The sequence below is a fragment of the Heterodontus francisci genome, chromosome 11 (genome assembly GCF_036365525.1).
Source record: "Heterodontus francisci isolate sHetFra1 chromosome 11, sHetFra1.hap1, whole genome shotgun sequence".
Lineage (NCBI taxonomy): Eukaryota > Metazoa > Chordata > Chondrichthyes > Heterodontiformes > Heterodontidae > Heterodontus > Heterodontus francisci.
The window spans coordinates 13,006,914-13,019,699 of record NC_090381.1 but is presented as its reverse complement, the minus strand read 5'-3'; the positions used below and the strand labels follow the sequence as shown (position 1 = coordinate 13,019,699).

Genomic DNA, 12,786 nt, shown 5'->3' with positions numbered 1-12,786 from the left:
TAATGTTCAGATGGTGTTACATTTCACAATGGGTAATGTTCAGATGGTGTTACATTTCTCAATGGGTAATGTTCAGATGATGTTACATTTCTCAATGGGTAATGTTCAGATGGTGTTCCATTTCTCAAGTGGTAATGTTCAGATGATGTTACATTTCTCAATGGGTAATGTTCAGATGGTGTTACATTTCTCAATGGGTAATGCTCAGATGGTGTTACATTTCTCAATGGGTAATGTTCAGATGGTGTTACATTTCTCAACGGGTAATGCTCAGATGGTGTTACATTTCTCAATGGGTAATGTTCAGAAGGTGTTACATTTCTCAACGGGTAATGTTCAGATGGTGTTTCATTTTTCAATGGGTAATGTTCAGAAGGTGTTACATTTCTCAATGGATGGTGTTCAGATTGTGATACATTTCTCAATGGGTAATGTTGAGATGGTGTTACATTTCTCAATGGGTAATGTTCAGATGGTGTTACATTTCTCAATGGGTAATGTTCGGATGGTGTTACATTTCTCAATGGGTAATGTTCAGATGGTGTTACATTTCTCAATGGGTAATGTTCAGATGGTGTTACATTTCTCAATGGGTAATGTTCAGATGGTTTTACATTTCTCAATGGGTAATGTTCGGATAATGTTATATTTCTCAATGGATGGTGTGCAGATGGTGTTGCATTTCTCAATGGATGGTGTTCAGATGGTGTTACATTTCTCGATGGGTAATGCTCAGATGGTGTTACATTTCTCAATGGATGGTGTTCAGATGGTGTTGCATTTCTCAATAGGTAATGTTCAGATGATGTTACATTTCTCAATGGGTAATGTTCAGATGGTGTTCCATTTCTCAAGGGGTAATGTTCAGATGATGTTATATTTCTCAATGGGTAATGCTCAGATGGTGTTACATTTCTCAATGGGTAATGTTCAGATGGTGTTACATTTCTCAACGGGTAATGCTCAGATGGTGTTACATTTCTCAATGGGTAATGTTCAGATGGTGTTACATTTCTCAATGGGTAATGTTCAGATGGTGTTTCATTTTTCAATGGGTAATGTTCAGATGGTGTTATATTTCTCAATGGGTAATGTTCAGATGGTGTTACATTTCTCAATGGGTAATGTTCAGATGGTGTTTCATTTTTCAATGGGTAATGTTCAGTTGGTGCTGCATTTCTCAATGGATAATGTTCTGATGGTGTTATATTTCTCAATGGGTAATGTTCAGATGGTGGTCCATTTCTCAATGGATAATGTTCTGATGGTGTTATATTTCTCAATGGATGGTGTGCAGATTGTGTTACATTTGTCAATGGGTAATGTTCGGATGGTGGTCCATTTCTCAATGGATAATGTTCTGATGCTGTTACATTTCTCAATGGATGGTGTGCAGATGGTGGTCCATTTCTCAATGGGTAATGTTCGGATGGTGGTCCATTTCGCAATGGATAACGTTCTGATGGTGTTACATTTCTCAATGGATGGTGTGCAGATGGTGTTACATTTCTCAATGGGTAATGCTCAGATGGTGTTACATTTCTCAATGGGTAATGTTCAGATGGTGTTACATTTCTCAATGGATGGTGTTCAGATGGTGATACATTTGTCAATGGGTAATGTTCAGATGGTGTTACATTTCTCAATGGGTAATGTTCGGATGGTGTTACATTTCTCAATGGGTAATGTTCAGATGGTGTTACATTTCTCAATGCGTAATGTTCAGATGGTGTTCCATTTCTCAGTGGGTAATGTTGAGATGGTATTACATTTCTCAATGGGTAATGTTCAGATGGTTTTACATTTCTCAATGGGTAATGTTCGGATAGTGTTACATTTCTCAATGGATGGTGTGCAGATGGTGTTACATTTCTGAAAGGGTAATGCTCAGATGGTGTTACATTTCTCAATGGGTAATGTTCTGATGGTGTTACATTTCTCAATGGGTAATGTTCAGATGGTGTTACATTTCTCAATGGATGGTGTTCAGATGGTTTTACATTTCTCAATGGGTAATGTTGAGATGGTGTTACATTTCTCTCTGGATGGTGTTCAGATGGTGTTGCATTTCTCAATGGGTAATGTTCAGATGGTGTTACATTTCTCAATGGATGGTGTGCAGATGGTGTTACATTTCTCAAAGGGTAATGCTCAGATGGTGTTACATTTCTCAATGGGTAATGTTCAGAAGGTGTTACATTTCTCAACGGGTAATGTTCAGATGGTGTTTCATTTTTCAATGGGTAATGTTCAGATGGTGTTATATTTCTCAATGGGTAATGTTCAGATGGTGTTACATTTCTCAATGGGTAATGTTCAGATGGTGTTTCATTTTTCAATGGGTAATGTTCAGATGGTGCTGCATTTCTCAATGGATAATATTCAGATGGTGTTACATTTCTCAATGGGTAATGTTCGGATGGTGGTCCATTTCTCAATGGATAATGTTCTGATGCTGTTACATTTCTCAATGGATGGTGTGCAGATGGTGTTACATTTCTCAATGGGTAATGTTTGGATGGTGTTACATTTCTCAATGGATGGTGTGCAGATGGTGTTACATTTCTCAAAGGGTAATGCTCAGATGGTGTTACATTTCTCAATGGGTAATGTTCAGATGGTGTTACATTTCTCAATGGGTAATGTTCAGATGGTGTTACATTTCTCAATGGATGGTGTTCAGATGGTGTTACATTTCTCAATGGGTAATGTTGAGATGGTGTTACAATACTCTCTGGATGGTGTTCAGATGGTGTTGCATTTCTCAATGGGTAATGTTCAGATGGTGTTACATTTCTCAATGGATGGTGTGCAGATGGTGTTACATTTCTCAAAGGGTAATGCTCAGATGGTGTTACATTTCTCATTGGGTAATGTTCAGAAGGTGTTACATTTCTCAACGGGTAATGTTCAGATGGTGTTTCATTTTTCAATGGGTAATGTTCAGATGGTGTTATATTTCTCAATGGGTAATGTTCAGATGGTGTTACATTTCTCAATGGGTAATGTTCAGATGGTGTTTCATTTTTCAATGGGTAATGTTCAGATGGTGTTATATTTCTCAATGGGTAATGTTCAGATGGTGTTACATTTCTCAATGGGTAATGTTCAGATGGTGTTTCATTTTTCAATGGGTAATGTTCAGATGGTGCTGCATTTCTCAATGGATAATGTTCAGATGGTGTTATATTTCTCAATGGGTAATGTTCGGATGGTGGTCCATTTCTCAATGGATAATGTTCTGATGGTGTTACATTTCTCAATGGATGGTGTGCAGATTGTGTTACATTTGTCAATGGGTAATGTTCGGATGGTGGTCCATTTCTCAATGGATAATGTTCTGATGCTGTTACATTTCTCAATGGATGGTGTGCAGATGGTGGTCCATTTCTCAATGGGTAATGTTCGGATGGTGGTCCATTTCGCAATGGATAACGTTCTGATGGTGTTACATTTCTCAATGGATGGTGTGCAGATGGTGTTACATTTCTCAATGGGTAATGCTCAGATGGTGTTACATTTCTCAATGGGTAATGTTCAGATGGTGTTACATTTCTCAATGGATGGTGTTCAGATGGTGATACATTTCTCAATGGGTAATGTTGAGATGGTGTTACATTTCTCAATGGGTAATGTTCAGATGGTGTTACATTTCTCAATGGGTAATGTTCGGATGGTGTTACATTTCTCAATAGGTAATGTTCAGATGGTGTTGCATTTCTCAATGGGTAATGTTCCGATGGTGTTCCATTTCTCAATGGGTAATGTTGAGATGGTATTACATTTCTCAATGGGTAATGTTCAGATGGTTTTACATTTCTCAATGGGTAATGTTCGGATAGTGTTACATTTCTCAATGGATGGTGTGCAGATGGTGTTACATTTCTCAATGGGTAATGTTTGGATGGTGTTACATTTCTCAATGGATGGTGTGCAGATGGTGTTACATTTCTCAAAGGGTAATGCTCAGATGGTGTTACATTTCTCAATGGGTAATGTTCAGATGGTGTTACATTTCTCAATGGGTAATGTTCAGATGCTGTTACATTTCTCAATGGATGGTGTTCAGATGGTGTTACATTTCTCAATGGGTAATGTTGAGATGGTGTTACATTTCTCTCTGGATGGTGTTCAGATGGTGTTGCATTTCTCAATGGGTAATGTTCTGATGGTGTTACATTTCTCAGTGGATGGTGTTCAGATGGTGTTACATTTCTCAATGGGTAATGTTCAGATGTTTTTGCATTTCTCAATGGATGGTGCTCCTCACTGATCTGTACTCACCAAACAACCTCAGTATCAGAAACTGGACCCCTATTGCAAACGATTTTTCTTCCCGTCTCACCACTCTGTGCAAAATAGAAGACAAATGAGAATTCAGTACTATAGCCTTGTTCATATGATCACAGCATGCAACAGAGCTAATCATCTTGAGGTAAAGTTCAGTCTGTGCCAATGGTCAGTGTGGTGTCCACAGCTCTCTTCCTTGTAGTTACATTCACAGAGATACTTACCTCTATCACAATCTTTATGAAGGAAATTGAAACTTTTCCTTTGCATGAAGATTTGCTCTGTGAGGTTCTTTTTCTGTCAAACAGGGTAGAAAATCTATATTGCCCTAATATGGGTGATGTGGGTATAATGTCATCTCTCAATCCAGTTTTCATTCAGAAAACCGATTGAATGTGCCTTTTGTAATTTTCTTTCACTTTTTCTGACCCTATGGTACCTTACCTCATGACCATTCTCCATGGCTGTCAACCCACCTGGATGTCCCTGGAGTCTCCTGGAATTAAAAATTAAGATCCCAGACACACCTGCGAGCTATTCAGAACAAAAAAAATCAGTGATTTTTTTCTTGTGAATATGACCAGAGTGAATCACAACAGCAGGGCCACAATGTGCCCAGAATGCAATGCAGCCCTGACACACAGGCATTCTGGTAAAACCATAAAATGAACAGAACAGTTCTGAAATACTGGGGCTTGTGGGGATTGTCGCTTTCATTATTGATTGATATTATCAATTAATTGCTGCAAGGATTTCTGTATTGGCTGACCAATAGTGGGAGCACGCAAACAGCACAGTTGTAGGTGGAAGACTATATGATGAAACTTCGCTGCATATGATGAGGTAAGAAGGTAAGAGCCCATGGGACCGAGGGCAATTTGGCAAACTGGATCCAAAATTGGCTTAGTGGCAGGAGGCAGAGGGTGATGGTCGAGGGTTGTTTTTGCGAGTAGAAGTCTGTGACCAGTGGTGTACCACAGGGATCGGTGCTGGGACCCTTGCTGCTTGTTGTCTACATTAACGATTTAGATGTGAATATAGGAGGTATGATCAGTAAGTTCACAGATGACATGAAAATTGGTGGTGTTGTAAATAGTGAGGAGGAAAGCCTTAGATTACAGGACGATGTAGATAGGCTGGTAAGATGGGTGGAGCAGTGGCAAATGGAATTTAATCCTGAAAAGTGTGAGGTGATGCATTTTGGGAGGGCTAACAAGGCAATGGAATATACAATGGATGGTCGGGCAATAGGAAGTACTGAGGGTCAGAGGGACCTTGGTGTACTTGTCCATAGATTACTGAAGACAGCAACGCAGGCAGATAAGGTCATTAGGAAGGCATATGGGATACTTGCCTTTATTAGCCGAGGCATAGAATATAAGAGCAGGGAGGTTATGATGGAGCTGTATAAAACGCTAGTTAGGCCACAGCTGGAGTACTGTGTACAGTTCTGGGCACCACACTACAGGAAGGATGTGATTGCACTGGAGAGGGTGCAGAGGAGATTCAGCAGGATGTTGCCTGGGCTGGAGCATTTCAGTTCTGAAGAGAGACTGGATAGCTTGGGTTGTTTTCCTTAACAGCAGAGAAGGCTGAGAAGGGACATGATTGAGGTATACAAAATTATGAGGGGCATAGATAGATTAGATCGGAAGAAACTTTTTACCTTAGCGGAGGGGTCAATAACCAGGGAGCACAGATTAAAGGTAAGGGGCAGGAGGTTTAGAGGGGATTTGAGGAAAAAAACATTCACCCAGAGGGTGGTTGGAATCTGGAACGCACTGCCTGAAGAGGTGGAAGAGGCAGGAACCCTCACAACATTTAAGAAGTATTTAGATAAGCACTTGAAACGCCATAGCATACAAGGCTACGGGCCAAGTGCTGGAAAATGGGATTAGAATAGATAGGTGCTTGATGGCCGGCACAGACAGGATGGGCCGAGGACCTATTTCTGTGCTGTATGAGTCTATGACTCTGTGATCCAACCAGAGTTGAAAACTTTACCAGCTATTTCATCATGGATAGCATCACAGCCAAGTACTATATTGCTCTTAACCAAGATCTATATGTGCATACTTTCCACTAAGGGTCACTCAACAGTTTTTAAGGAACATAGATTGGTTTTCCTATCTCTGATACAAGGGCACTGAGATCAATCATAGCTACACAACAACTGCACAACTGAGAATCAAACCTGGATCTGCAGCTTCACGGATGTATAGCGGGTCCACCTATTCACTGAGGACATTTTTCTGGTATATTTTTAAAACAAAGGAGAATTTTCAGGAGGTACAGATTAAACCTTAGAGTAAACAGAAGTGAAATTGGAGTCTGGACTATCTTTTATTCAGCTAAATAAATTGGTTAAGTTGTCTGGATGAGAAGCCATGGTTTTCATTTACTGCTCATCATTAAGTTTATGGTCGTGTGGTGGATAGCGAGGAGGATAGCTGTCGGCTGCAGGAAGATATTGATGGTCTGGTCAGATGAGGCAGAAAAGTGGCAAATGGAACTGAACCTGGAGAAGTGTGAGGTGATGCATTTGGGGAAGTCAAACAAGGCAAAGGAATACACCATTAATGGGAAAATACTGAGACGTGTAGAGGAAGTGAGGAACCTTAGAGTAAATGTCCGCAGATCCCGGATGGTATCAGGACAGGTCGATAAGATGGTTAAGGCGGCATATGGAATACTTTCCTTTATTAGCCAAGGTATAGAATATAAGGGCAGGGAGGTTATGCTGGAACTGTATAGCTCATTGGTTAGGCCACAACTTGAGTACTGTCTGCAGTTCGAGACATCTCATTACAGAAAGGATGTAATTTCACTGGAGAGGGTACAGAGGAGATTTACGAGGATGTTGCCAGGACTGGAAAAATGCAGCTATGAGGAAAGATTGGATAGGCTGGGGTTGTTCTCCTCGGAACAGAGAAGGCTGAGGGGAGATATGATTGAAATGTGCAAAATTTAGAGGGGCCTGGATAGAGTGGAGGTGAAGGGTCTATTCACCTTAGCAGAGAGGTCAGTGACAAGGGGGCATAGATTTAAAGTGATTGGTAGAAAAATTAGAGGGGAGGTGAGGAAAAGCTTTTTCACCCAGAGGGTGGTGAAGGTCTGGAACCCACTGCCTGAAAAGGTACCTGAGACAGAAACCCTCCACTTATTCAAAAGGAGTCTGGATATGCACCTCAAGTGCTGTAATCTGCAGGGCTACGGACCAAATGCTGGAAGATGGGATTAGAACAGGTGGATCATTTTTCAGCTGGCACAGACACGATGGGCCAAGTGGCCTCTTTCTTTGCCTTAAACCTTTTCTGATTCTAATGTAAACCATGGGTTGAAATGTTAACATTTTGGTGAATTCTGCTGACGACGCAGCACCAGATTTTACCACAACAAACTGTGCATGTTCCACTCATCTGATGACATCACTCAATGGAATGGTTGATTTGGAAGTGGGGGAATAAAGTTAATTCAATAAGAACAGTTAAATGTTTGGATATCATGATTCACAATGGGTTCTCAGTCAGTTTCAGCATTGTCACCTTTGCTTGCTACTTGTGAATGTGTTCAGATGTTTTCAGCCCACCAGTGAGAACACCATGTGGCACTAATCTAAGTGTCACATCAAGTGAGAGGAGAAGCTTCACATTGTGGGATCATTTTAACTCTGGGTTTTATGCCTTTTATCATTTTTTTCCCATTGAAGTCAAATAACCACAGGTATGCACCATTCCAAAGTAAGCATTTCCTTGCTGGTGAAATTGTCACTTGTGACCATTGACAATGGAATCATCAACATAGGTACATAGGAAATAGGAGCAGGAATAGGTCATTTGGCCCCTCAAGCCTGCTCCCACCATTCAACTAGATCATGGCTGATCTGCTTCAATGTATTTTCCTGGACGATCCCATATCCCTTGATAGCTTTATTATCTGGAAATCTATCAATCTCTGTCTTGACTATACTCAATGACTGAGCTTCCACAGCCCTCTGGGATAGAATTCCAAAGATTCACCACTCTCTGACTAGAGTGACACTAACATGTTGCACCAGGGACATCTGACAAATTTATTGACTCAGCCACGGACAAGGGGGCAATTAAGCTGTTTATAAAGTGTATAGCCAATCTAATAACATCAAAACACAATCCTATTTAAAAGACAATTCTCCCTATTTATTGAGTACCTGGCATTGTTTTAGCTTGCACAGGTAGTCAATGCCTGCCCGCACACTTGATAGTGATGTAGATAATCTGGATAGATGTCCATCTGTCAGGACTGATCTTCATCCCTTTCTCTCTCACTCCCTCTTTCCTCACTCCACCCTCTCTCTCTCTCCCCCCTCTCTCTCCTCTCTCCACCCCCTTCTCTCTCACCTCCCTCTCTCTCTCTCCACTCCCTCCCTCTCACCCCCTCTCCCTCTCTCTCCACCCCCTTTCTCTCTTTCTCCTCCACCTCTCCCCCCTCTCTCTCCGTCCCCCCTCTCTCTCTCCCCCCCCAGTCCCCTCCTCTCTGTCTTTCGCCTTTCACTCTCTCTTCCTCGCTCCCCTTCTTTCTCCCCTCTCCCTCTTCCCTCTCTCCCTCTCTCTCTATCTGCCCCCCCATCCTCTCTCTGATCCCTCTCTCTCCCCCCACTCTCTCTCCCCTCTCTCTCTCTCTCTCTCCCCCCCCCCCCTCCCTCTCTGTCCTCCCCTCTCCCCTCCCTCCCCTCCCTCGTCCTCCTCTCTCTCACAGCTGCAGAGAGCGGGAACTCTCCCCAGAACTGCTATGTGATTGGTCAGATTTTTAAAAAATTCTCAGCAGTTAGTTTTACAGCTGACAACTGCTCAGAGTGGGAACAGCAGCTTCCAAACTCAGGATAAGTTTGGGGATTTTTATGGGCTTTTTAAAAAAAAAATCAGAACCCACTGGAAAATCCGAAAATTGTCCTGAGTTCAGAAGCTGCTGTTTCTGCTCTACGCACCTGTCAGCTATGAAATGACGGCTGTGAATTTTTTTAAAAGTCGGACTGGTCTGGAAAGAAGAAGTCAATAGGATGTTTCACATCCTTGAAATTACCAGTCATGGACCTCAAAATCAAGACTGGTGTCCATGTACATTGCCAACCCCTGCTCATCTCAGTCTAAATGGCCTACCTCTTACTCTGAGACTGTGTCCCCTAGTTCTAGAACCCCAGCCAGTGGAACATCCTTCTTGCATCAACCGTTTTGAGGCCTGTAAGAATTTTGTATGCTTCAATGAAATCACTTCTCATTCTTCTAAACTCTAGAGAATTTTGGCGCAGTCTCCTCAATCTCTCCTCATAGGACAATTCCGCCATCCCAGGGATCAGTCTGGTGAATCTCTGTTGCATTTCCTCAATGACAAGTATATCCTTCCTTAGGTAAGGAGACCAAAACTGTACACAATACTGCATGTGCGGTCTCAGCAAGGCTCTACACAATTGCAGCATGACCTCTTTACTCCTGTACTCAAATCCTCTTGCAACAAAAGCCAACATACCATTTGCCTTCCGAATTGCTTGCTGCACCTGCATGTTAGCTTTCAGTGACTTATGAACAAGGACACCCAGGTCGCTTTGCACATCAACACTTCCCAATCTCTGACTATTTAAGAAATACTCTGCATTTCTGTTTTTCCTATCAAAGTGGATAACCTCACATTTTTCCACATTACATTCCATCTGCCATGTTATTGCCCAGTCACTTAGCCTGTCTAAATCCCCTTGAAACCTCTTTGCATCCACCTCATAACTCACATTCCCACTTAGCTTTGTGTCATCAGCAAACTTGGAAATATTACATTTGGTCCCCACATCTAAATCATTGATATAGATTGTGAATAGCTGGGGCCCAGGCACTGATCCTTGTGGTACCCCACTAGTCACAACCTACCAACCTGAGAATGACCCTTTTAACCCACTTTCTGTTCTCCGTCTGTTAACCAATTCTCAATCCATGCCAGTATACTACCTCCAATCCCGTGTGCTCTAATTTTGTTTACTAACCTCCTGTGTGGGACCTTATTGAAAGCCTTCTGAAAATCCAAATGCAGCACATCCATTGGTTCCCCTTATCTATTCTGCTACTTACATCCTCAAAAAACTCCAACAAGTTTTTTAAACATGATTTCCCTTTCATAAGTCCATGTTGACTCTGCCCAATTCTACCATTATTTTCTAATGTCCAGTTATCACATTCTTTAGAATAGATTCTAGCATTTTCCCTACTACTGATGTTAAGCTAACAGGTCTGTTGTTCCCTGTTTTCTCTCTCCCTCCTTTCTGAAATAGTAGGCATCAAGATCGGTGCAGGCTTGGAGGGCCAAATGGCCTGTTCCTGTGCTGTACTGTTCTTTGTACATTACTACCTTCCAATCTGCAGGAACCATTCCAGAATCTATAGAATTTTGGAAGATGACCAACAACGCATCCACTATCTCTAAACCACTTCTTTCAACACTCTGGGATGTAGATCATCAGGTCCAGGGGATTTATCAACTTTCAGTCCCATTAATTTCTCCAATACTTTTCACTAATACTAATTTCTTTCAGTTTCTCATTCTCACTCGTCCCTTGGCTCTCTAGTATTTCTGGGAGATTTTTATGTCTTCCTCAATGAAGACAGACACAAAGTATTTGTTTAGTTTCTCTGCTTTTTTTATTCCCCATTATAAATTCCCCTGACTCTGCCAGCAATGGGCCTGCATTTATCTTTGCTAATGTTTTCCTTTTTACATACCTATAGAAGCTTTTACAGTCCATTTTTATGTTTCTTGCTAGTTCACTTTCATATTCTATTTTCTCTTTCTTTATCAGTTTCTTGGTCCCCCTTTGCTGAATTCTAAAATGTTCTCAATCCTCAGGCTTACTACTTTTTGGCAACTTTATAAGCCTCTTTCTTTGATCGAATACAATCTTTAACCTCTTATTAGCCATGGTTGAATCACCTTTCATGCTGGGTTTTTGTGCCTCAAAGAAATGTAAATTTGTTGTAAAACCATGTATTAATTCTTCAAATGCTAGCTATTGCCTGTCTGCAACCATACCTTTTAATGTAGTTGCCCAATCTACCACAGCCAATTTGCCCCTTATACCTTTATAGTTTCCTTTGTTTAGATTTAAGACCCTAGTTTTGGATTGAACTACATCACTTTCAAACTTGATGTAAAATTGTTTCATATTATGTTACTCTTCCCAAGAGGCTCCTTTACAATGAGATTATTAATTAGCCCTTTCTCATTGCACAATACTAGATCTAAAATAGTCCGTTCTCTAGTTGGTTGTACCCATGTATCCAGAGCATTAATGCAGGCCGCTAGATGACGAGTCCAGTAACATTACCACTGTGCTACCATTCTTTATAATTGAGTTACTATCCTTTCACATAATTTATCTGACAACAGGTTAAAGATTGGCCAGAAAGCAAACAGAAGTCGAGCATCTAATTGTGAAGTACATCTTGTAGCCGAGAATACCCACTTCTTCAGGCTCAGCAGCACATCATTATCCGCTTATGAAATAAACAGGACATAGGAATAATCTGATTGTGAGTAAAGATACAACAATTTGCATTTATTATAGTGTCATTAACATAGTAAAACATTCCAAGCTGCCTCACAGAAGTGGAATCAGATAAAAATTACCATCGAGCCGAAGCAGATGTTAGGATTGTGAACAAAATCTTGATCCAAGAGGTAGGTTTAGGGAGGAGAAATTGAACATAAGGGAAACTCAGTCATAGCTCAAGCACTTACCGCAGCACTAACATGTAGAGAGGATTGTGAGTAAAACAGGCTATCATTCCGATCAATGAGATGCTAAAGACCATTGGAAGAAGCAGATTGGAACAGCTGACCCTGCAGTGCCCAGGATGGGCATAGTCCTCATTTGTAGATGTCTGAATGCAGGTACAGTTATTGTAGGTCTGGATCAAAAGGAAGAAGGACAATGGCATGAGTGGATCTCCAGCAAACCCTTGTACATAAAGACAAACCAATGTAACATTTGCATTTGTCCTACTCTTGGGTCGCCTATTTGTTAAATAACAATGATCACGCATGAAAATATCATTCAGGACTTCCTGAGCATGTGATTAGACTATATGAAAACAGGTTCATTATTTCTTATTTAAAGACGGAGCTAAAACACTTACATAACCAAAGTACATGTGCATGCAGACATGATGAGATGAATGGTCTCCTGTGCTGCATCATTCGATGATGCCATGCTACACATATAGTATATCTAACAATTGCTCATGGAAAGTGACACCCTATATTGGAAACAACTGACTGTAATTCCAGTGGCTTGGTGTTGTAATGCCCAGTACATGGGTGTTTAACAGTCTACTTCACAGATCATCACAGCAAATGACATGACACCTCAGTTGGAATTGCATTCGTCATTTAGTCACATGTGCATTATAGAGCTCTCTTGTAAACCTGTTACTTCAGAATAAAGAACCCACTCTTTGATTACCTTTCAACTCAGGA

General features: G+C 41.1%; 1 protein-coding gene across 3 annotated transcripts in view; it reads right to left on the bottom strand.

Moving 5' to 3' along the window:
* Positions 1 to 12,786, bottom strand: part of LOC137375106 (solute carrier organic anion transporter family member 2A1-like) — a 433,007-nt gene that overhangs the window by 37,157 nt on the left and 383,064 nt on the right. For all 3 annotated transcript variants that reach the window (XM_068041734.1, XM_068041736.1, XM_068041735.1), the window contains 2 exons: positions 12,049 to 12,218; positions 4,285 to 4,349 (listed from right to left, as the gene is read on the bottom strand). In XM_068041734.1, coding sequence (XP_067897835.1) covers positions 4,285 to 4,349; positions 12,049 to 12,218 — 235 coding nt within the window. The remainder of the gene's footprint in view (positions 1 to 4,284; positions 4,350 to 12,048; positions 12,219 to 12,786) is intronic.